Below are 26,414 nucleotides of genomic sequence, written 5' to 3'. Positions count from 1 at the left end.
CCACTCAGCTTAGGTTCTTTCCATCCTTTCATCACCAATAAAAGCAATCTGCAGTGTGAAGGTAAGCAAGATAAGGACACATCCATCAGAGGAGAATCAAGCTCAAGGTGTGCTGGTGCTGGAGGGTAGGCTGTGCTCTGCTTAGAGGATGACAACATTTTTTCCAGGTGCTGTAATGAAAGCTAACAAGTTCCTACACAACTTAGTGCCTGGCAAATTTAAACAACAGGTGTGAGTAAAAAGCATTTTTTATGTGGACTTTTGTGTTCTTGTAAATTCTCAACCAGGAAAATAAAATAGAAGCAAAGCTAAATCCCCATGTTGTCTGAGAAATGTATCTATAACTGACAGTGACACATATGTTAAAGGGAAATGTCGTCGTTATTGATTGGCAAACAGACATGGGCAAAAGAGAAACTGGGAAAACAGATTTCAGGGCTTCCTGGGTTTAAAATAGTTTAAAAAGGGATTTCTGCCATCTCACACCTTTAATACAGTATGCAGGTGTCCTACTCAGATCAAAAAGAACTGCTCAGCACCTCTGAACATCAGCCTTTTCTTTAGAAATTGAAAAATAACATTGCCATGCTCATTGTAGGCAGCTGTTTGGTTTTTAAACCTCCATACCAAATGTCACAGCAGCTAAAGACCCAGCAGCTTTGACACAAGAGAGAACTTTTCCTTGTGCAATGGCTATTAAAGCTCAATTCTGCAACACTGAGACTTTCCTCTAATGGAACTGTTTGTTTGACTAAGGCTTAGTCAAACAGGCAGGCCTTAGCTGTATGTACTCCATATGTGTGTATGGCCAAAGCTGTGTATGCACCTGGGTGGGTTGGTAAAATGATCTTTAAAACAACTTAGCTGAAATGGCACAAATCCCTACACAATCTGCACTCAATTTAAACTTGGATTTTAGAATTTTTCTTTAATTAAATCCAAACTGTTAATAGCTTGTGACTCACAAATATAATGGAACCAGAGTAAACCCTTCCTAACAGTCCTTTTGCCAGCTGTAGTGTTCCTAATACTGGCAGCTCATACACTGATGGAGAAGCAGACGGAGGAGTCAACACCTTAATTGCACAAAACGGCAATAATGTCTGTACCGCCTGCACGCAGACACGTAAGCCTGTGTGCTTTTCATTCCAATTTATGACACTAAGTCTCAGCACTGAGCACCTCCCATGGACTAACAACCAGTTTGGGTTGTAAGTTGGGCTGTCTCTTGTATCCACAGTCCTTCCCAGCAGTTGTTAATTTCCTGGAAATGCCTTGCACTCAGACATGGCAGCATGTGAATGTAATAAAAGCACACACATGTGTGGTACATGTTTGCTATCTGCTGAAAAGCAGCAAAAAATGGTGGGTTTGCATTTTTATTTTTATTTTCTGAAGTGTCGTAATTTCCTGGTTAAGATAATTGATAATGAAGTCCTAGCATGGAGAAATTTAACCCAGATTCTGCCAGTGTGGCAGGAACCACTGAAAGGATTTTTACAGAAAAAGTTCCTGCATACTTTAAACGCAGACGAGGGTGACAAAGAATTTCCTGTTACCTAGATCTTGCCAAACATCTTCCCCTGTGGCAAAGGAATGTGGTGGCTGCACAGACAAATGGAGGCTGTAGGAGCAGGATAAGGCATAAAAACACAGCAGCATTTAGAGGAGAGGATTCATCCCTCTGTAGATCACCTTCATGTTCTCTATACCCTCCTGATTGGCCTTTAGCCCCCATATGCAATTCTATCTTCTTGTTTCCCTTCCTACTTTCTCACCTAACTAATCTTCCAGGTTTTTTTTTTTCTGGACAGCCTGCACAGATTACATCACCCTTTTATTCTATTTCATAGTCTACATGTGTACAATAAAAAATAGGGAAGTAGCTCAGCAGTCCAGATTAAGTAGAAAGAAGTCTGGCAGGCCCATCCTTGCTGGCTGCAAAAAATCATAATCCAGGAAAGATTTTGAGGCATTTTCCCAGGCTATTTCTCCAACTAATATTGTTGTCAAGAAAAACATAACAAACTATCAGTTGGGCCTGCAAAGAAATGCTCTATTTTTAAACTGGAAACTCAGATCTCCATGTTAATACCAATACCAATGTGTCCCAAGTTAAAACAACTTATCAGAGCTTTGCAAGTTGCACCAGCCTGATTACTCTTTCACAAATTGTACTGTAGAAACACCAGACCTGCATAATTTTCCTCAGTGGCACAGCCAGCTATCACTGGCTGTAGCACTTTGCAGGTTTAAGCCACGGAAAAACACTGTTTGCCACAGCTGCTGTCTCAGCTTTGCCTGAGACAGAGCACATGGATTCTTCCTTGACATTTCTCTTTGTGTCTCAGGGCAGAGAATGAAAACTACATCAAAGAAAGGAACAACCCCAAGAAGGAGATGCAGGTCAGGCCCTGGAGTAGAAGGTATTCAAAATACTTTGCTGGATCATGGCCTCAGACATTTATAACCCTTTATATCCATGATCCATATATTCTTGCTGTGAAGAATAGATGAATGTTCTCACAACCCTGCATGTCAGTGTGTTATGATGTGCAGTACTGGCAGTTGCAGCTGGGTCTGCAGACTTGGGGGTTTTTTTCTGTGTGTTTGCTCTGTTTTTTTAATAAAAAAAAATGCTGTTTAATCTTTATCCACCTATTCCTCAAACTAGCAGAGACAGGAAGAAGCCAGTGCTGTGGTGTCCTTAAGGTCCACAATACTCAAATCCAAAATACTACATAATGTCCTTTTATTTTGGTGCATTATGAGTCAGGAAATAACAAATGGAAAGGAGTGAGGGGTTTTATGTGTCTGTAAGACTTCTATCTGCTTCTGTTTCCCATTGTTTCCACCTGGATTATCTAGATGGCATTGAGAGGTATCCTGCATTTATGCAATTCCCAGCAGCAGCTGAATTGGCAAGGCTCTGATTTACAGAAAACTAGATGGGTTTGCAAATGAAGCCAAGAAGATTATGCAAACTTGTACAGATTCCCTGTACCTTGGAAAGAACACAACACACACTGAAGACAGTAAGTTACACAGCTTCCCTCTATTAAAACAGCTATTCCTGTGCACGCTTTCAAAAAACCCTCTGTAAAGATAAAAAGCATTATCCTTGTTTCCTCTGCTTTGACCTTTTTTCAGCAATTCCCACTTAATCTTTCACTGATGTTCCTGTTTTATTATTAAAAGAAGCCCACCTGAGGAAAAAAGTACTATATTTTTCTATGTGCTGAGACATGTAAAAAGTATTTCCTCCCCCAAATTTAAAATTTAGTTGGCTAATGACTTTCTTCTTTGCTGCCACTAACGAACATTACAGCAGTCGCAGACAGCCCAGTGTAACAGATATTCCTATGATATTAACAGTATAGTTGACAACACAGATTTTGAGTAGCATTTAATACACATAACACCTTACAGATCCACATTTCTCACTCGGGTGCTAGAGCTGAGAGGCAGTGCTCTTATAGGTGCAGCCTACTCCTTTAGCCTTATTTCTTAAACTAAGTTTCTTTTCTTTCTTATCTCTCACCCCATTCAATCACTCTTGATTGAACTGACTGACCAGATCGAACTCTAAAAGATAAATTACATTTCTGCAAGTTTTGTGAACATAAGGAACCATTAAGATAGACAGAACATGCCTCTGAGGGTTCTGATGGTAGGAAAGCACACCCTGCTGCATGCCTTGTATATTATTTGATATCAGAGAAATCCCAAGGGGAGCGGGAGACAACACAAATGTCTCCATATCTGGAAAATAATTCATTCCAAGTTTACAGCCAACCATGAGACAGGAATCTACACAAAGGCAGGTTTTGCCAGTTCTGATGCTCTCCAAACTACTCATTTCATTCAGAGGTCAGCTCAAAAACCAACCCAGACAATTACAGAGCATGCCTGCACGATTAGGATATATTTCAAACCGCCAAATGTGTTTTTGCATTGAAAAAAAGGGCAAGTAAATCTCCAAACCAGGACACATATTTTGAGGAATGCTGAAGGAAGCAGGGTTCTGTGATTTAACAAATTTTTAGTTAACATAGCAAAGTAGCTGCAAATTTGCTGTAATGGGGTTAAATCAGGGCTCAACTTACCTATTTTTACAAGCCAATGCTTTGTAGCTTCACCGGGTTTCGTCTGATTAGACACTGCATGCAAAGAACCCATGAGGGGTAGTGGCTTATGAGATATGGTAGAAACAGTTTTCCTGCTCCAGCTAATACACCCTTATGTGTATTCATGTGTCTGTTGCTAGTCAGCAAAAAAGCCACTTGGTGTGATTCATCATCATCATGTTCACTGTTCCATTCAGCTCTCCCTAAAACTGGAAAGCTTTTATTAGCCTAACATGAAGCTTTATGGATTCATCTGCAACAGTGCACTTTGGGCAAGTCTACTCTGCAAACAGATTTTTTTCAGATTAATTCTTATCTCCTTGCTTGCACATGCTTGCCCTATTAATGGTGACATGATATTAAGAGACATGAAAACCACAGCCTCCTCTTACCCTTAGACACAGTGAGAGTTGAACTTAGATTCCCCAAACCACAAAGCAGTTTGTGGTCTCCTGAAAAGCAATTTTAAGCAGCAAACAAAGGGTCTGACCTCACCCAGACACATTGTTAAGGACTCAAGCACATATCACGGGACCTTAACAGCAATCCAGTGGAGCTGGCAGCACACTCAGCTGTGTGAGATTCGTGGCCCAGTGCCAAGAGCTCCTCTGCTCTACTCCTGCACAGCCTCTGACTCCCTGGGTGGCCTTGAGCCCTACTCTACAAACAATTCCCAGCACAGCACTTTCTTATGGGAAGCCCTCCTGACTACAGCAGCACCACTGGAAGCCACACATGCATGGGGACTTGAACGCTTGGAGCTCAACTACCTGACACACCATCCTTGTGCTAAGCAAGGAAGGAGCAAGAGATTAGAGTAACGTACCTGTGCACAGTGTGGTTGGAGCTTTATCTGTCAGCCTCTAGTACAAGCTAAGGCCTTGCAGGAGCCTTGTAACATGTATTTTGCTCCCAAAAACACTTATAAGAGAAACATAAAGCCAGGGATATAATCCTTTCCATTTAGGATGTCTTGGCAGCATCAGGAAGTCTTGGCCAACAAATCACACAAAAGCTTGTAATGTTACCAAGTTCCTCCCTTTAAAATGCAATCAAAAAAAGCCAGACTTGTACCAGTACATCTTCCCTCTCTGACTCCCACTTAACCTGAAATTATTATGTATTACTTTACCCTTTCACCAGCTTACAGCAGTGGCTGATAAAGTCACCTGTTTTCAGTTGCTTGCTAAGGGTCCACTAATGGAAATTCTTTGGTGATCTGGAAGGTTATTTGCACCTGTCTCCTACCAAGCTCCTTGCTGCTAGAGGGATGGACAGCATCAGCGTTCAGCAATGTACTACAGAAAAAGAAGGAATAAAAATTACTTTTCAAATCCTGAAGCTGCCCATCAACAGACCTCACAATTCAAATAAAGACACCTACATATGCAGAAACTAGCAATCAGAAGTGAGAGGAAGTATCTCTTATGAACATGACACATGATTTTAGAAGGTTCATCACTGCATTGAAGTAAATCAACACATATTACCAGGTAAGATATACAAATAGATGGTAGTGTTTCCAAGAGCATGGCCTTCAGGACTCATTTTCTCAAGAGGTCTATGGGAGTTCTGCAATGGTCTTACCAAAAAGATTTTGGTCAATGATGAGCAATTCTGGAAGGCTCTCTCATCTGCTAGGGGGATAATTGCATTCTGCACCACCTGGGCATGCAGCCAAGTGACAGGGACAGGCTCTTGCAATACAGCCCCCCCCGGGCCCCTCTGAGCAGCTACAGATCCACATCTGTCCAAACCACTGCATTTCTATACATTGGCCACCAACACAGAAAACACTGAGAGCCAGTGTGTTAACAGTGTATCACAATTAAAGACACTGCACACGTGCAGAGTTGACACAGGGATGCACAGGAAACTGATGTGATGAAAAACAAACCACAGGAGAACAAAATTTAAAAAATGTCCTAAAATGTGCATTTTATTTATTATCATTATACAATGTTTACATACAGGTATACTTTTAAGACTGCTCAAAGAAAGTGTGAAAAAAGTGAGGCGAATACCGGTTTAAAAATTCCTCCCCTACCCCCAAATCCCCACAAATAAAATACATTTTAAAACAATCTCTTCCAAATTAATGTTTTGTCCTGAATTTATTGAATCTTTCATTTCAACATGAAAAATACAATCGAATGAATACTCAAAGTGAAATGCTGACCTACACTTCTGTATTGAGTTGCAAGAATACAATTTAAAACCTTCAGAAGCTTTCACTTGTCTCCTTTGCTTACATACCTTTGTTTTACTTAATTAGAAGGCACAGAAAGTCCGAATTCTCACAGATCAGTAAAATTCTAATAAAAATAAATTACTGTGCTGGACAACTTCTAACTTGTCTGATATCAAACAAAAGACTTCAAGTAGAAGCTTTTGTTCAAAATAGCACCATTTCCACCTGATCTCTCTTGAACATGAATCATTCTTCTTGTGTAAAAACTGTAGTTGGCACTTGACGTGGGACACTTTCTGCCACAGCCAGGATTCTTCAAAGACTAAGCAGACCAAATTGCTGAACTCTCTACAAAGTGTAGGTAACATTTTTGTTGGGAAATGGCACATTTAAACCATAATGTAATGTAGCTTAACCCGCATACGGCTTGCCCATTTTGGTGTTTCCCTGACCCCTGCTTCATAATTTAGCAGATGTTCTTGTGACTGTGGTGAAACTAAAATAAAGACATGTTTATGGGGCTTCACGGCAAGCAGGTGTAAAAATAATAAAACAAATAGTGTGGTTGCTGCTAAGAAGGTTTTCACATGTTGTTTAACTCCAGTAAAGTTTGATCCAGCATCTGATGCATACTAAGGTTTTCTTCTTTGGCATGCGCCACTTTCTCTGTTGTGGGATTAGAAAATTAAAACATGAATAGCAGTTCTTTGGAGGTACTGATTCTCAGAACATGAAGGCATGCAATCATCATTTCTCTCAGGGGGTTTAGAAAGTTAAGAAATGTGCATGCTCATAAATACCAATGTTCCCAAATAACACAACTAGAGTGAACTCCAAATTAATAAAACAAACAGCAAGTAATGCAAGTTTAGAACTGTTTACAGCTGCACTTGTTAAGAAAATGCACTGCCAACAGAGACACAATGTTCTGGAAGCTCTTTGCTTATAGGAACGTGAGATAGTAAGTGGCTTTTTTCTTAAGGTAGGCAATAAAGAAAATAAGTAAGTTCTTTACAGATACACAATTAAAAGTTTCATAGAATTCAGGAACACAAAGAACAAAAAAATTAAAAACTATTATAGTTTTCAGTGAAGTGACCTTTAAGAAATTTATTTCTTCTAGAAAATAAATAGACTCAAAGTTAGTAGCTTTATGTTGCATGCACACTTTTATAGGACAATCATTTAACACACATATTTGATACAATAAATGAGCATAATGTTCTGGTGGTGCATCCTACTGGGATCCAGTAATAGTAACTTCATACTACACAAGCATACCTTTGAACTGATCGGGTATTGCCAGATGGAGCGCCCATTCTTTTTTTTTTTTTTTTTTAAATGTCAAATACAAACCCAATTCATAGTAAGGCAAAATTATCACATCAAAGTCTCCAGACAAAAGAGCTGTAAGTATCCTTTAAGTTGGTTTTGAAATACAGATATATGAATCCTGGTGAATGTTTTTCCTCTCATTGTGGTAAAAATCTTAGGGACAATTCATGTTGTCAGATAAACTGAGTGCCTTTCTGCAAGGCAAGCTGTTACTTTGTGGATACTGTTAGCGAAATGCTGTAGCTCTTTACCCATGTGGAAAGAAGCTACTGCACAGCTGAAGAGCTTAGTGCTCCCCCAAAATAGGTGTGCAGACACATAATGAAAAGCCTCATCCAGAAGAAGCATTTCCATATTTTCCCAAGAGAAATTGAGGATTTCTTTCATTAATTTATCACAGAATGAACAGCTCAAAAAAAAAAAAAAAAAAAAAAAAAAGAAAAAAAATCTAGGTTTCTTGCTTATTTCTACATTTACTGATTCATTCTTAAAGGAAATTTTAAAGAAGGTGTTTTGAAACAAGTTAACAAGATAGTCACACTAAAGTTTAATCCTCATTCAATGCCAGCTTTAGTTCATTAGTTAGGCGACTGTTTTGCTCAAGTTGCTGGTAGAGTTGGTCTGTACAGGCAGCAAGCACGTTAGAAGGGAAAAAAGAGGCAGAATGAAGACAGATTAGACAGAGAAAACAGTTAAATAAGAGTTAATAAAGAAACTGGTCACATGACAGACAGTTCAGTAACATACAGAGAAACACTTTACCTCTGTTTCTAGAACTCTAGTAATTAAATAGCTACTCCAAGAAACAGTTATGGGACCATATGAAGAACTGGCTAAGAATCCTGCTGTGGGGAACAGCTGTGAGACAAAAACTCGAATAGAAATGGAAGAACTGCAGCTATATTCCTAGAAGTACCAAGTCCTGCTTTAGTCTTCGGTACAGTTATGAGTGCCATTTTTCTTTGCAAACTATTTAAGGTGTGGTGAAACCTCATCTGCCAGTAGAGAGAAAGCAATTGCACCACAGCCAACACAATTAACAGCAGGAAAGACGCTAGTAGGCAACTACCGCTAGGTCTGACTCAGCCCATACTCCTTTCCTAGGAAATCTGATGGGTTGAAATGTTACTTTTGGTAGGAAAATATACTTGTGTTACTAGAATCAACATATTTTGATACCTTTAAAATGTCCAAGTTCTACTTCATAAGAAAAAAGACTCACATTTGGTGAAAATGAAAAGGAAGGATGAACAACCTTGCTCAAAAACAGCAGAGAGGACAATTCATGTTGAAACAGAACAGCCACAGCCATGTTGTGACAGCACATTTAATGAGAGTTGTTCTGCAGAGTGAAAGAAATGTTCCACAATGGCTTTTGACTATCTTGTGTTCTCAAATTGTCCATGTTCCTCTCAATAGCCTAACTACACTCCTGACCTCTTGATCCCAGATTATTTCCCTACAGGAAATGACTGTTTCTGATTCTTTTCCACAAGCTGCCTAACAGCTTCCACAGGAATCCTCTTCCCCTGCAGGCACTGGACACAGCAAAGGCAAAGCTGTGCAGTGAGCTGGTCTGCAGGACATGCTTGTGTGGTGAGCAACTCCTCCCAGCTTCCTCCCCAGCCCAAACTCCCACAGCCAGCTCAGTAAAGCCAGGGCACATTTCACAGCTCTGATCCCGCACCAGTAACAAGTGGATCTTGTCTCTCTCATCATCATAATGTCCCATATATGTGGAAAAAAACCATCAAAACCTTAGAGTAACTAAAATTTCACTTTGTCAGGCAAAGTGTATATAGCTGTTATTCAAAAATGAATCATGTGAACTTACACTTACCATCATCACAGAAATCTCCTCTCTGATTGAGGCAGAGATTTACAGTATTTCTCAACTTTCAAAACAACTAAATCCCCCAGTAAAGCAGGGAAAGCACTTTCCAAGTATACAGTGAGCCCTTGATTCTGCCTGGGCTGTGCGTCCATCTGCTCCAGAGGCAGACCCTGGCACTGCAGGAGCCCCAGCAGCCGAGCAGTGAGTTCTGGCTCTGTGCAGAGCCAGCAAAGCTCAGCCTCTGCTCAGTGGAGCCCAGAGCCAGCCCTGCACTCCCAGCAAGAAGCCTCAGGCACAGAAACAGCCAGACATGGGAGGTAGAACAGCACAACTGAGGGTGACAAGAGTGCTGAACCACACTGCAGTGGGGAACCACACCAGCTCCCTGGAGTGAAGATCAGTGCAGCAAGACCAGCCAGGAATTCTGCATGCAGCTACCTGGGGATCTGCATTGCACTGCCCATTTCCAGTACTACGTCCAGCAATCTGTCATCCTCCAGTGCAGAGCTGATCATGTATGATTGACCAAAAGGCAAAATTTTAATACTGATGTTTAAAATCACTATGTTAAAAATTGACAGGTTCTTACAATGGATTTTGCTTTTTTGTTTACTTTTCTTAAGAAACACCAGTATTGCAAGGAATTGAGTGGACAAAAAACACTGCTAAAACAATGACCCAAAACACAATAGATAAGAAGTTGGAGTTACTGTAGCATGTTTTACTCTGGCTCAGCTGACAAGTGACAGTTGACCACATTTCCCCTAACTCTTGCATTTGCGAAGTTAACCGTGTTAGCCTCAGTCATTTTAAAAATGCTCATCCCATTGTATTTGGGTAACTTTCATCTATCCCCTTCTATTTGGTTACCCTTCACACACAGCCATTTACTGTTTGTCAGCTGAGGAGTAGTAAGTTACTGAACTTTTATTACTTGAACTATCCGTGATTGCTGATACATATCCTGTATTTGGGCTTCTCCCCACAGCCATGAACATTAGGATGTGTCATAGGCTAGAAAACTGGGATATGCCAAAGTTATCCAAGGATGGCAGGCCAGGAAGGGAATGCATCCATTTGCAAGCCTTATTTGGAAAACAAGTTCTGAGGAGGGTAGAAAATCTAGTTTAGACTGCACTGCTGAATAATCTTGAAGCTGAACAAGAAAGAGACATTTACATTATTCTGCAAGTTAAAATCTACAATTCAGCTATGGTATAATGAATTTATTTAGCTTTGGTGACTCAGGAACTTTAGCAATATATAGAGTGACAGCATCACCAGAAACCAATCCAGTTTTCACTTTAATGTGAACTGGAAAATAACTTCTTTGCTGTGATGTAAATAAAGTTAAAATAAGGCAATCAACTCCCTAGTTTCAAATAACAATACAAAAAACCACCAGATGTCAGTATTTAATGTTTCATCCTTAATTAGACACTGACAGATCAGCTGAAACCTGAAATCCATGATGTTCCACTTTGCAGCAGAATAATTTCATTAATAGTATAATCACGAGGATTTTCTTACTCCAGTTTTGAAACATTTCTCATGAGTCTGCAATTCAAACTCACAAGTCTGAATTAAGCACAAGTGGAAAGCTACCAAAACCTCCCCAATGAACTTCCAATCCTACCATGCCACTCAAGAAAAATATACCGTAAAACCCCCAAAATGTTAGCAAGCAACATCTTTGCTGAGTAACTGAGGTGTAAAAATGGGAAAACTTTTTTGCAAGACATTTCAAGGATTATTTTTGGGTGAAAAAAAAGAATCCCAAGTTTTTGATCCTGCCTCTTTAAATCTGTCTCGAATATGTAAGTTAATGAACAAATACATTTAAATAAAGATAAGACATCTTCAGCATCAAGCCAGGAAAAGATTTCAGGCTTTAAAGTGAAAAAATCTTGTTACATCAAGGATGTAACTGCTCTCTCAGCCATGCTCCCACGACCAAGTGACCCCAAGGAAGTAGTGTCCTTGCAAATTTTGTCCTAATAATAACAACTGGAAAAATTCCTATTACATCTATTTGTCATTTTATCTGCAGCAGAGTTTTAGAAAAACTAAGATAATAACTGGTCAGTTTTCACACCATCCCACACACTGCACTCACTGGCTTGGCATTGTCAACATTCAGGCAAAAGTGTTTTCAGCTGAAAAATGAAAACACCAAAAAATGAAATCCCTAATAGCAAAAAAGTGCAAATTTTATTAGTAACTTCAATAATTATTTAAATAAATAAAAGGCAAAGGAATAGCAAAAGGGATACAGCTGGGATATTTATTTTACATTGAGAAATGTAGTTTCTGTACAGCAGAGCACAAACAGAGCATGTTCTGAGACAGGTGATAGAGGAAGTGTCAACTAAGCTAGAAGACAGGACAATGAACCCATGAAACATCCAAAGCTTGGAAAGATGTTTTATCCAACCCGATGAAGATGTCTTTGGAGAAGTGAAGCAAAGAAAATTATCTGCATGAAAAGAAAAAGTGAGATAAGGTAGAAAATGAAAAAAGGTGCAGTAGAGATTTCCAAAAAAGCAGCAATGGCACAGCAGAGCCCAGCATGCTGAGATAACTATTCTAGAGAAACAGCACACCATGCTGGGACTGGAATGCTACGGTCATGTCCTCATGTACCAGCAGAGTACAATTTAAAGTCTGTTTTCCACTTAGAAACATCCGAAATTGAAGAAATATTGTAATCTCTGTATACAGAGGAGGAAAAAAGAAATCCATTTGCTTGATAAGCCACTGAATAAAACCACATGTTGGGAAGGAATTTAAAAACAAAAAACCAAAGCATACAAAGCAGGCAACATTAGACCTCTACTAAAATGTTGGAAGAGAGAGGGAGGAAAGTAATGAACACACATAGGGACAAAAAAAAACACGAAGAAAAAACCATTTAAAATATGGATGCACACAAAATAAATTTCAAGCTCTAAGCAAACCTTATGTCTTGCTGAAAGCATGCTTGGGCTTCCAAAACAGAATGCTGAGACCAAACATTGCACCTCTTAAGCACTTGAGAGCCACAGCTCCTCCCCTCCCCCGTGCCAGCTGCAGTGTTCATGCGAGTGAAGGGTTTGAACACGGGAAGGGGGAGGTAACACAGCTCACCTCTGTTCAGAGTCCAGTCTGTGTCAAACACCGCATGAATGAGTCACACCTTACAGCTGCTGACTCTCCTGCTTTCCTGCCACTCTTTATTTTTCTCCTTATGACTAAAGTTGGTATTACCACATTTTTGGTGTATGCAAATGAAATTAGTACTGCTATCGAGAAGATACGCAGCAGCAACCTACAATTCAATTGTCGCCTTTATGGGTTTAAGCGACAAGGTATTTTAAATCCATTTCCACGCTTGTAATTTAGTGATAACAGCTGAAATTTTCAGAGCAGCTATGGAAATTTAGATAAACACTTCCTACTGTCATTAATAGAGAACATCGCAAAACCTAAATTTCTCTGAGGTTTCTGTAGGAATTTTGCCAGAGCAAAAACTTTGACAGCAGGCAAAGGAATACAATCGGAATGCAACATGTACCAAGGCAATTTTCTTTGTTAAAATGAACATGATGGGCCTGGTAGATGATGTTTGAACAGAAGTGAACTGAAAGGATAAACACAGAGCTACAAACAAAGGGCAACCACAAGACTCAAGGATTGCAGACATAATGAAAGAGTAACCACAAGCTTACAAAATCACCATGAGTATTTACCAGGCTCGGCACAACACTCACCCACACTCTGCCAGGGTAAAGCAATTGTTCATGGTATTTTGTACACCTATTCTCTCTAAAGGAAAGCATCTCCCACTACACAGGGAGCATCATTTCACAAGGCCGGTACCGCGCAATCAGTGAGGGCAGGGAAGCAGGAGCGGGCACAAGCTGGGAAGACATTTACATGGAAGTCATATCATTGAGAGCGTGGTCCAGCTCCTCACTGATGGCTTTGTACTTCAGTTTCTGAGCATAGAGCTCATCTAATGTTCCCACAGGGAAGGCAGAAGTGTGCAAGGAAATGGAGCAGGGTCATGGGATGGAAGGTGAAGGTGGCGGCATGGGATACCATCCAGAAGCCGTAGGAAATGGGAAGAGCGCACATAAAGAAGTGTTGTGACAGACAAAATGAGACAGAAGTTAGAGAAGAATAAAAGAAAGAAAAGAGTGAACAGTTCTATGCAACCAGTTCATTAACTGCACTGCCAGTGGAGCAACCTGTGATACACAGAAAACCAAGAAAAAGTACAAAAGAAGCAAAAATCCATGTTTCACTGCCCTGGATTTTTGTTTTAATGCACATTAGGAAGGCACACAGGAGCTAGGCAGAAAAGATCCAAAAACGGGGCTCAAGGAGGATGTTACCATTTTCTACCACTTTTTTTTTTTTTTTAAACCACTCTGGTTTGTGTCATGTCAAACTCAGCTCCTTACAGCAATTTTTGTTCCTTCTAAACACTTATCTTTCTTCTTGGCTTCCTTCCTGAGTCAGGGATCATAAATTTTCAGCAGCTACTTAGGCATTTCATCACCTTCATGCAGAATCCAGCCTGTCACACCATGCAATTAAGCTTCTTAAAATCCTAGACTTAGTGTAATGCATCTAAATAGTGAACTCCATATAACTTCTAATTACAAAGTCCTACTGAATTATTTTCTCCAGAGGCAGAAAGCACATTCTACTACTCTGCTGCAGCTCTGATAGATTTATCAGAGCCTTACAAGCAAACCCTCTAAAGTTAAATAAGCTGTCCTTCTGACTATGTATACAATCTATTAGCTTGACCAAAACCCAACTGGTCTATGCCACAAAATGCCTGCCCTGACCCACACTTATCACAGTAATAAATTAGGTTCGCTTGCTACATTCCTAATTACTGTAAACATAATGCAACTCTTCATGAGCTTTTTGCTAAGATGATAATAACACTTGTCATGTGATCATTTACCCTATACATTTACATACCTCCAAATAGAAGAGTACAAAACAAAAAATTAAAGGAGTCTTGAGAAAACGAGAGAAAAAGAAACAGGCAAGAGCAAAACACCATTCATCTGAAGCATTTAAGTTATCAATACATTTCATTTGGAAAATATTTTGTCTACTTTACTCTTTAGGCAGACCCATTTATATAAAGTGGGACAAGTCAGCCCAGTAGAACTGGGCACTGGAAAAAAAAAAAACAACAAAAACCTCCACACAAGAGAAGGATAAGAGATCCATATTTCCACAGTAAGTAGAAAAACAAACCCCCATACCTTCTAGGTCATCAATGCTCTTCTCCAGCTTGGTTACTGACCTCTCAGCAAACTCAGCACGGGTCTCAGCCTGAAGTCAGGACAAACAGACTACTTTAGGAAACACACACAGAGTACTTAGGAATTGAGAAGAAATAATTCCAATGAGGAAAGAAGTACAATGAGAGGAGGCAAATAATAAGGCTAGTATAAACTAATTTCTAGGGGAGATATTTAACATTACACTGTTTCCAAAATGTATGTCAATCCTTACAGCATCAAAGTAGTATTTATACTAAAATCAAAGGTGCATTGGAAGATATGTTGCAAAGAACAGCTCTAATTTTACCTCCTTCAGTTTGTCAGTCAGAACTTTAATCTCCTCTTCATACTTGTCCTCTTTCTGTGAGTACTGTAATTAGAAAGAGGATCATTGGTATTAGACAGGTACTCTAAATATACCAAAAAAACCCCGCATTTGAAACTCTTGTAGTAGATCATCTGTACACAAAAAGTTATTATAGGTAAAACTAAATTAATTCCGCTTGCAAGGCTGTGGTAATACGGTTTATTACAAGAGTCAAACTTCCCTTGAGTTACATTCCAGTGCAATACAGCAGGAACTCTGAGAAGAAATTAGTACTACAGTTTTAATGAGGATGTGTTTTGGAGAAATTTAATGTTAGTACACAATGCCACTTTGAGGGACATTCTGTAAGTAATACTTAATCCTGTCAGAATACTCAACAGAACATGTGGCCAAATGATACTGACCTATTTGGAACTAGAAGATATGCTATGTTCCAATAGGAGCCAAATACAAACTGAGCAGTAAATCCAAATGCCTCTACTGACAACAGCCCTGCTGAAATGCTGCAAAGCAATCAGCGTACAAAGAAAACCCCACAGGCCAGATGGCAACGTAAGGGACACGTTCTCACATAAGTCTCTAGCCTACCTTCTCAGCCTGAGCCTCCAGCGACTTCAGGTTGTTGGTCACAGTTTTCAACTCCTCTTCAAGCTCAGCACATTTGCTGTTATTTCGGAGGGAAGGCAGGAAAGGGGCGGATGGAAGATTCAGTCAAGCAAAAGAAACAGGAGAAAATAGGGGGAAAAGATAGAGAAAAATGAAAACAATTACAGGGCAAAAGAACGGCCTCAAAAGCAGCTGATCCATCACAGATTGAAAGCAACTCTTTGTGATGCCGAATACCATTTCAAGTGCACATTAAGACAATGACCAGACAGAAATTTATCTACAGCTCTTGGCTTACACAGAAACATTTAGAGCTTTTACACTTGAGACAGTTCAGCTTCTTTTGGCTGCACAGGAGATCAGTTTTAAAGGCAAAAATGAATAAATAAACAAAAAAAAAAAAAAGAGACCAAAGAAAACCACCAAAGCAAGATGCAAAGAGAGTAAAGAGCACAGCAAGGACTTATTTGTTACTACTGAGTGAGCTAACTGGCTATGGAAGCTGAAAGACTTGGGTTGCAGTTAAACCTAAAAACTGTTTATTAGTATCAGTACCTTATCCTCTGCAGCCATTAATGCTTTCAAGGTTTGATCCATTATTCTTAACTGTTCTTCCAGCTGTCGGACTTGGCTGTTAGTGAACACATGAAATGCACAAAAGCCATTCACAAAATCAGTGTGCAGGTACAGCATGCAGTGACAAAACACGCGCACACACACAGGAACACATTTACTTCAGCACTGATCATTTATTGCAACGATTACAGTAAATGAACAAACATAGCTTTGAGCTGAACACACGGTATACTGCCAACGTTTCATGCAGTTATAGTTCTCTTCCAGCACCTCTCATATGTCTCAGAGCAGTTCCACACTTACCTTTCTGATAGTTCAGCACGCTCCTCAGCGCGCTCCAGGTCACTCTCAATGATCACCAGCTTACGAGCCACCTACAAGGACAGGCAAGGGACAATCAGGGATATGATATTGCTGCACTACATGTCACCTGTTTCTAGAACCTACAAAGCTGGGGGCTGGGCCTCTTTGTTTTTTGGTCAACACATGAGTTTTGATTATGTGACATCTACATTTGAGACTTAGTTATCAGACATTTTCCAAGACCACCCTTTCATTCACCAAAAGGCAACTGAAAACTATTTTTCTCCCTAAGAGCTTAGGGAATACTCTCAAACATTTTAGTGTGAAAATCTAAGCAGAGATCTCCTGTCACCTTGTCCCCTGAGGTATCTGGGTGCCCAGTTTTCCTTCCACAGCTGTGAAGAGTTGTGTTTGTGATCTTTTGAACTTAAAGGGCAAAGGAGAAAAACAAAATTACAGGCACAGCCTAATGGGCTTTAGAAAGAGATGACCTGCACTCAAGAACTGACCTCTTCATACTTGCGGTCAGCCTCTTCAGCAATGTGCTTAGCCTCTTTAAGCTGGATCTCCTGGATTTCCATCTTCTCTTCATCCTTCTGGGCTCTATTCTCAATGACCTTCATTCCTCTGAAAAACGTGAAAAACAGGAAATGCAAGGTTCAGGGCTTGCCAGTTTTATCTCCAGCCCTACTACTCGTGGTATGTGACTTTCAGACAATTGTATTCAGGTGAATGGAGCACATCAGACAGTTGAGTCTTCACCCCATAGATCAGTCCTGAGCATTCACATTTCAGAAGTTCAAGGAACAAAACACGTATCAGGAAGGAAGAAAAAGTGTGATTGGTTAACTCTTACTGTAGTTCAGCTGTAGTATTCTTTTTCATTTTAAATTGGAGGAAAAACGCATCTTAGAGAAAGGTAAATTAAGGGTATCGCTTATAAAGACCTAATAAGGAGACTGAAAACATCTGTGCTTTTATACTCATCAACAGCATGTTACAACCCTTGCAGGACTGACAAGAATCATGTTTATGGGCCAGACTCCCCTGGGTTTTACCATGTCAGAGCCCTAGAAGCTCTCTGTGCTCTGCATAAGCAAAATTTAACTCCTTCATAACAAGAAACACTGTGCGTTGCACACATCTGATCCAAAATTATCTTAAATGTTTCAAAACACACTGTGAGTCTCTGGCACATTTCTTTTCAATAGACTGCATCCTTAGTAACCTAGAAATACACGTGCAGAATGCGTGGGTTTCTTTCACAATAAAAGGTACTATCACAGATATGTTACAACTGTGTTACAGTATTACAACTGGAGAAGAGAGAAGATCTTCCAACGTCACAAATCTTGAGTTCCTAACTTACATTACAGACTTCTGGAGGTCTGAAGGAATTATCAGTCTCTTTCCTTCGCTCACCTTTATGTACCAATCTTGCCAACAGGAGAACCAAAGCCTCTTCCAGCACTTTCCTATTCTCCAGGTGAGATTTTCTACCCACAATGAAAGCAAGAATCATCCAACAGCACAGGAGTATCACAAGAAGTTGTCACCCAATGAGAGAAGTCTGGGCTGGGCCAAGTAGTTTTCCCAGGATGTGACATGATACATCGAAAGACCTACCACACTCAAATCTCGTCTTCACAACGAAGAATAATCCAAGCCCAGATATTTTAAGACATTTCTACAGACAAGCTGTAACTGAAGTCCATGTAGGCAAAAGAAGAGCAGATTACACACATTCAGAGACCTAGGAGTGGTTTAATTTATTTCCCTAACCCACACCCTGGCAATTATGATCTTTGTCATAAGGGTAACAATCCATTCAGACATGGCCCCACCCACCTTTCGCTCTCATCTGCAGCCTTCTCAGCCTCCTCCAGCTTCTGCAGGGCAGTAGCCAAGCGCTCCTGAGCCCGATCCAACTCTTCCTCAACCAGCTGGATGCGTCTGTTCAGAGAAGCTACTTCACTCTCAGCCTAAGCACAGGGAGAACAGAAATTAATTCATAGTAAGGCACACATCTTCCCTTGTAAAAGGTTATCCCATTACCTGCTAGTGCCATTTCACAGCACTTCTGTAATTTCTGACTTCATCCACTAAAAGTGCATCATTGATGTACATCATTGAATTGTGATGTTATTGTTTAACAGAGGAAAAAAAGTGATTAATGCTTCCTTTCAATGAAGCACATCAAGGACTCTACAATTTGTACTAGAAAGAGCTGCACAGGAAGAATTATGCACCTTTACCCAAATATTTTCTGTTACTGTATTTGCAGACATTAATTACAGACCTCCCCTTTTTTTAATCAAATCAACACAAACTAATTACTCAATTCTTCTGTTACCCTAATTCCTTTATGACCTTTCACCACATTTTGTAATATTTGTCCCAACGTTTCCTTGAGTTCCATAAGAAGGATTCAGTGTAAACATGTAAAAACACACCTGGATCAGCATTTGCAATGAGACAGCTGACACAGAGAGAGTATGAGAACATTTAAGAAGTGCCCGAATACCCAGAAGTTTTGTTTACAGGCAAGCTGTGCAAGAGTTGACAAAAAAGGTACCAGCAAGGGCCCTGGTACATGCAGCAATCCCTTAAAACATCTTTTTTTTTTTTCTTCCTCCAATAGTTCCATCCTCACTCTTCCCCTAAATTTGCCTTTCCTGAATTACCTGTTTACTTAACCTTCTGTAAAACACTTGCAACTCATCTGCCTCTTATCATGACAAGCTCTTACTTCTGACCATCTCAAATCTACACTTGCTTAAGTTGCAGAGTAAGTTCTGAAACAGCCTTCTTCTGGTAACCTCACTACGAAACTTTCTTTCAAAACTCTATTAAGCACAAAGTATATACAAAAGGGTAACTACTCTAAAAAGTTAATGATTTCAGAGAATAACACCTAAATAGTGCTAACACTAACATATACGATATGTATTTGCTATGTGTGAGGAAGTACACATCTGAATTTCCTACAATGCCTAGTTGAGGGGGGAACCAATCCTCTTGCAAAAGCAGATACCAAAAGTATCAGTTTGGTATTTTTTCTTTTCTAACCAGGGGTAGTTGGATACAGCTGTCCACAGCAAAGATTTTGCTGTACATAACACAAGAAAAAAAAACACCTCACAGGCCAGACAAGTAAAACCACCTTTGACATGAAAGTAACGATGTCCTCCAGAAGGACTGAAAGCAACACATAAACAGGTAAGCAATTGTATCTTTGAACATTAATATGCATTGGCAGTGAACATAGAGACCCAGAAGGAGAAGAGACTTCATCCTTAGAGATCCACATTAACCCAAATATAAAATATTTAGCTATGTAATCACGCAGTAGTATTCCAAACCTGTGTTTTTGGACGTCTGGCTTTAAAACAGTAAGAATTTGAACTTCCAGATTTAAGAAAGAAAATAACCTTTCATAAAGGCTACCCTAGGGAAATTTGTAATGTTACAAGTTAATTATTATCATGTCAAGACTCCTTGTCATGATAAGAGCTTAAAATGTGCTTCAAAAACACAGGGTGACTAAAGTTCAACTTTTCACTTCCTGCTCCAGTAACTCACTAAGGATTTACCAACCAGCCTTATATGGCCCCAGTTATTCTTCTGCAGAGCAGGACTTCTCTCCTTATATGGCAAGGAAGGAAAAAACCCCAGTGACATTAGGGGCACTCCCACTGCTACCATGCAAACATAACCTGCATATCTGCCGTAGCACTTATACACCACATATTTTGACAATGAGCGATGACACGGATAAGTTACCATTGGGTGTTAATTATTACTATTATAAGGTAGATTGTGTTTTTCAGAAGGAGGAAGAAAAATGCGTTTTGAAAACATAATGACCAACAGCCCCTTAAGATGTACATACTCAAACCAGAAGATTCTTTTTTAAGGGAATGGCTGCTAATCACAGCCTTGAAACTTTTAGCAATCTGGTTTAACAATCAAAAGCTGGAGGCTGTGCTACTTTTTGGCCACAGCTGTAGTTTTTTCATTGTTTGTGTATCTGTACCTTGCACAGGAAGAAAAAAAAAAAACCCTCACATAACAGCTCTAGCTGGTCACATGCTATACATGTAAGGCATTACACTGAGGGAAGAGGCAGATTCACACAGCTTGCTTGCTGTAGTGCTCTCAAAGCCTCCCTCCTCAAGCATGCAGAAATACAGCTGCAACATCTGTAGCCAGCACTGTAGAAAAAGCACACGTCTACATGTGCCTGGGAGTTCAGTTTTCAGCCTTTATTCACCCCAGCACTGACCCCTCCACACAAAAACTTAAGTAACATGTAAACGTACTCTGCACAATTCCACATCATCCACATAAACCAACTCCAGGGAAGAGACAAACATTAACCTTAGGGGTCCTCAGCCTTATTGCAATGTAGCTGAGCTCTTAAGGGAAGACTTCACCAGAAAGCTGTAATCACTCCTCCAGCACTATTCCTTCTGCCACAAAAGGTAACAGCAAAACTTCCCGTTTCAATAGAAATTCCTCAGTACGTTGTCCAGAATAATACATGTTACTGGAAATAGGAACATTGGTGTCCTTTACTCCACAAAGCTTAGAAAACAAGTACAAGTTTTTTTAAAAACAGAAACCCTTATGAAATAAGTTAATAACTTAGATCATTCACTGAAAAAAAATGGATATGCCGAGTGATCTGCAAGAATGCAGCAGTTACACAAGCACAAGTAGCCATATTTTGCTCCATAAGGAAGATGACCTGCAGGTAATCAGGAGGCTCTTCCTTTGAACTTACTGCCCAGAATGTGCAGAAAGGTCCACATTATAAGGAAATCAAATAATTGCTATTTTTTCTATTGTAATAAACTACACAGGAAATTTGTTCTTTTGCTTCGCTTTTATACAACCACTGAAGACACTAAAACTGCCTCAAAGAACACTACATTTTATAGCAGGAAACATTGAGTTACAACTGCTGGAACTCCCAAAGGTCGGTGGTAAGACAAACAGCCCTATCAGGTTTTTTTTATTGTGATTGCCGCCCATAATTACATCTCTCTGCTACGTAAGCCTATGCTGCTCACAACTGATCTTGCCTCTGCCTAAAACCAAGCCTACTGTTCCTTTCCCCTCTTGGCGAGCAGCTTTGATGAACAAAACACGCTACAGATGTACAGCGTCTGGGGCTGTACGCTTACACTGCTGGGGGGTTGTCAGGTACTACGGCCCATCTCAGATTCAGTCTTACGAACTTCCCAAGAGTCGCCATGCTGACTTCCCACAGATGAACTCGTCTGGTTGGGATGAGAGAACTAGGACTTGTGGAGGGAGAAACCCCATAAAACCTTGCTCACAGCCTAATACAAAACACGTAATCTCAAACATCTCGCCTAAGTCCAACCTCATTCCAGCTCGGGGTTTTGCTGTTGGCCAGCACACCTAGTGCAGTCCCCCTGCGCACCGCACCTGTGCCCGCCCCACGCAGCCCTCGGGTTACTGAGCCGGGGAGTGCAACACTGCGGGCCGACCCCGCGGCCAGACCGGCAGGTAACAACCATCTTGTCCGACACGGCGGCGAAGGAAGCGGCCGCTCGCCCCACCGGCCGGGGAGGAACACGAGGCAGCCGCGCCCCAGGACCCGCGCCCAGCGCCCCCAACCCCCGGGCCATGGGCCCAAGCCGGGCCAAGGGGCGGCCCTACCTCCTCCCGCAGCGCCCGCTCCTGGTCCACCTCCCGCTGCAGCCGTCCCGCCCGCTCCTCGGCGGCGTCCGCCTGCTCCTGCAGGCTGCGGATCTTCCTGCGCACGGCCTCGAGCGAGCTCATCGCCGCCATGCCCGCGCCTCGCCCTGCCCGCGCCGCCGCCCTCCGCCCGCCGCAGCCCCGGAAGTACCCCCGCGCCGCAGAGCTCCGGGGCGGGGCTGCCGGCACCGGGCTGGGAGCGGGGCGGGCACGGAGGACGGTCCAGCCGTCCTGGGGATGGGCTGGTCCTGACCCGGTCATGGCAGGGAATGGGCCGGTCCCCTGACCGGGGATGGGCCGGTCCGGCCGGAGCTGGGCCGCCCCTGGCCGGGGATGGGCCGGTCCGGCCGGGGATGGGCCGCTCCTGACCGGGGCTGGGCCGCTCCTACCGGCAGCACGGCCGTGGCCGGTGGATGGGCCGGGGCAGCAGCGCCGCCTGGCGGCACACCGCGCGGGGTCCCGCGGGCCGGGCCGGGCCGGGCCGGGCCTGACCCGGGGTCAAGACCCACCTTTCCTCCCGCAAACCGCCCCCGTATGAGCGTCATAAAATGACACCAACCAACCCGCCAGATGCTGCTGCACCCAGCCTGGCTCCTGAGACACGGGGAGGGGAGAGGGGGCTGCAGCTGCCCACGCCCAGGTGGGGTGGCTCCGCGGATGTGCCTGGCTTTTGGGAGATGAGTCACACCGGACAGGTAAGATTTCCACATCCCAGTGTAAGGCGAGTCCATCCCAGCGAGCCGACACTCCCTTCCTGCCCGTGCCCTTTTCCTAAGTCTTGGAACTATCCAAACCAATAAGGCAAATACTAGGTCAACTGCAATGCCCCAAAGATACTCTGCACTGCCAAAAAAGAAATATGTCCCTAAAATGTCAGACATATTCCATGCCTACAAATAAATATGGCATTTACCTCGATGAAAACAAGCCAGACACTCTCCCACCCTCCACCTGAGGGAAGACTGCAAATAAAATTGCCCTCAAATAGCTTCCAAGTGCTGTTTTCCAGCAGGGGAAGATGGCATGGGGATCAGTTAGGAAGATCCTTAGTTTCAGAATGGGAGTCTAGTAGCATTTCTCCTGCCTTCATCCTAGGCAAGCTATTTCCAAATAGTCTGCATACTTTTCCATATAAGGAATATCTCCCCTGGATCTATATGCGGTTCCTTTGAAAAAGCTAACTAAACGTCTTGCTAGGAAGCTGCCATGCACAGAGCAGACATCTGATCCACATTATACACGGGATCCTCTCCCCTGTTCCTTCACACACTTCTGTTTGTTAAGTTCTTGGGTTCTCTTTCAAAGCTATATAACTTAATTGCCATACTAAAGCAAAACCTTTTTTTTATCCTTTCTTCCTTTTAAAAGTAAAATAAGATAGAAGCATGTTGTCTTTCATGCAAAGTTGTTGTTTGTAACATTTCCCTTTCTGAAACTATCCTTCCTCCCCCTGAAATACTTTGCTTGCTTCGTGGCAACTCCTTTTCATTATGGCTTTGAGGTTGGCTTTTAAAGCTGAGCTACAAGGAAAAGGAGGGTCATTGCTTTGGAAATACTGTAGTTTCACCAAATCCTGTAATTCAGACCTGAGATTTACTCAGGGAGAATTGAATTGTCCAAGAGCAGTGATAGAGACCAGGACCTTAACAGACAGCATACTCTTACGGCTCCATGCATACAATCCATTAAATGCATGTAGGGATAGACAGGTGGGTGGGATGAGGGCCTGGGAGAGGCACAAGCTCTTGCCTTATTACCATATAAAGTGCTGAGCTATATATATCTCCCAGCTTGCTTCCAGGATCCCTGTCCTCTAAATGGCAAAACTAGCAAGTATCATCTTCCAGGTAATTTTCTGTCACACAAGACTGAACTTTTCTTCGACAAGTGAAGCAGTTCCACTGGTTTCCAAGGGAAAAAACGTAGGAGAGGACCTTTTATCTCAGCGACCAGTGAGCCAAACTAGTATCTAGCAGCAGTTCTAACACATGCATACCTAGGAACAGCTCTCTTGAAGACAGAACTAGCAGCCCTTGCTCTTCTGGATCTCCCTCTTCTGCACTTACTTGCTATTAACTCTCTGATTCTGTTTCACTATCAAGACAGTGTTCTTCCAGCCTGAGCTGTTTCACCCATCACCTGAACAGATGAATCACCAGTTCTTTGCTTTTGTGTCTAGAGTGACAAGTACACATGAAAAGCACATGTCAAGTGAGCAGAAACCCAATCAAACGCCTCTGATAGTGTGCAAACCTCATGCAGGGAGGCAAGTGCTGTGTTTCCCACCTCCCTGCCCAGGAGGTGCCTGCACCCTGCCATCACCAAACTTTGGAGTGCTGCTGGGTAGGAGTCCAGGCTGTCCTGAGCAGAGCAAGAGTGTGGTTTCTCTATTGGGCTTGTGGTGAAAGGGATGGGGGTAACTTACATCTGTGGCCTTTTTGTCAGCCAGTTCCAACTTTTCCTGTGCATCTTTAAGGGACTCCGAGTATTTGTCCAGCTCATCCTCGGTGGCCTTCAGCTTCTTTTGTAGAGCCACCAGCTCGTCCTCCAGCTGTGATATGGGTGGAAAGTGGTGCAGAGGGGAGGGCGGGCAGGAAAAGGTGCAGCAGGCAGCGTGATCGTGCAAACAGAGAGGTGCAAGTGCAGAAGAGACAGAAAAGGACAGACGGACAGAGAGAGAGAGAAGGAGAGACAGTTAGATCCTCTTTGCTTGCAGCAAGGGCACGATACCTTGGCAGCATTCTCCTCTGCGGAGAGGAGGCTGTCCTCAGACTTGTGCAGCTCTTCCAGCACTTGGTCCCTTGAATCCTCCGTCACACGCAATTGCTTTTCCAATTGCACAATGTCATCCTCTAACTACGTGCATAAGAGGAAATATAACACACAAATATGTTTCTCCCTGGGCTTAGAAAAGTGGGAAATTAATTCATAAATCACTCTCTCTTCCTTCCTCCCTCCTCCTTCAGATCTCCCAGAAACGAGCAAACAATGTGTTCCCCTCCCCGAATCGAATAAAGCCCCAGGTGTAAAGGAGGGGGGTTGGAGAAGGATAAATAAAGAGGACAGGAGTCTGGAGAAGGGCGGGGGGGGGGGGGCGGCTGGAATCGGACAAGTCTGCTGAGTGATGCTGGAGTGGGGAACACAGCTTTAACTGTCCTTTGCCAAATCGCAGCACATCTGTCCAGTGCTAACTAGGTGTTCCAGGCAGCCTCTCTAAGCCGTGCTCCTATGACAAAGGCAGAGGCCACGAGGCTGTCCCAGGGCCCTGCTCCCCAGCTGGAATGTGGGGACGGGGGAAGGACCTCCTGCCGCGCCCCCGGGAACCTCCAGCCGGCGGCTGCCAGGCTGAAGCTCTGCCTTAGGGAAAGTTCAACCAGTTCTGCAGGGCGCGGGGGTGGAATACAAGGTACGGCGAGGGGGGGAAGAAGAGGGAAGGAGGGAAAAAAAAAAAAGAGATGAGTCGTCTGGAAAGACTTGCGCCCCGGCGCTGGCTGCGCCCGGGCCCTCGGTGCAGACCTGCTTGCTTCTCTCCTCCGCTGCCTTCTTGTCCGCTTCGGCTTGCTCGGCTCTGTCCAAGGCGTTCTCCTTGTCCAACTTCAGCATCTGCATCTTCTTCTTGATGGCATCCATGGTGGCGGTGGGCTAGGGCGCGTCCCCGCGCGAACTGCTCCCGAAAGAAAAACTTGAAAAGCTGCGGGACAGCCCCGAGTCCGGACGCAGGCGCGGCCCCCGGGGGAGCGGAGCGGAGCTGCCGGGCGGCGGGGTTGATCCGTGCGGGACGGGGCGCCGGCCGAGTGCAAGCGGCGGGCAGGGAGCGCCTCACAGATATGTACTTTCCCAGGGGGCTGACTGCATTCCTCAAGACATCCAATACTTTTTTGGAAAGGGCTTTTTTTTTGCCCTTCCTCCCTCCTCCTTTCGTCCCTACCCCTTTCCCTTTCTTACTGCCCCCCGGGTTTTTTTGGGAGGCACAGCCTTCCCATTCGCTGCTGCCTGCCATTTGACCGTAGATATGACTATATATGGGATGCGATGGGCGAGGTAAGGCGGGGGAGCAATTTGTTCCCATTTCCAAATAGGCAGGACGGGACAT

At 42.7% G+C, this 26,414-nt stretch overlaps 1 protein-coding gene across 2 annotated transcripts; it reads right to left on the bottom strand.

Annotated features, from left to right (window-relative positions):
* Positions 1-11,757: 11,757 nt before the first annotated feature.
* TPM1 (tropomyosin 1) lies at positions 11,758-26,139 on the bottom strand. 2 transcript variants are annotated; one of them, XR_014226815.1, is made up of 10 exons: positions 25,838-26,138; positions 24,747-24,872; positions 18,440-18,573; positions 17,101-17,218; positions 16,592-16,662; positions 15,695-15,770; positions 15,086-15,148; positions 14,758-14,827; positions 13,237-13,481; positions 11,758-11,963 (listed from the first exon to the last, which is right to left on the bottom strand). XR_014226815.1 is itself a non-coding variant. In XM_082290769.1 (10 exons), exons 1-10 carry the CDS (start codon positions 25,949-25,951, stop codon positions 11,960-11,962), a joined length of 855 nt encoding a protein of 284 aa, XP_082146895.1. In that variant the 5' UTR covers positions 25,952-26,139; the 3' UTR covers positions 11,758-11,959. The 2 variants fall into 2 exon arrangements, 1 of the variants encoding a protein (XP_082146895.1); XM_082290769.1 differs by having other exon boundaries at positions 13,403-13,481; positions 25,838-26,139.
* Positions 26,140-26,414: the final 275 nt, after the last annotated feature.

Source organism: Coloeus monedula, assembly GCF_965178545.1.
Source record: "Coloeus monedula genome assembly, chromosome: 14".
Classification (NCBI taxonomy): Eukaryota; Metazoa; Chordata; class Aves; order Passeriformes; family Corvidae; genus Coloeus; species Coloeus monedula.
This window is presented reverse-complemented; position numbering and strand designations above follow the sequence as displayed.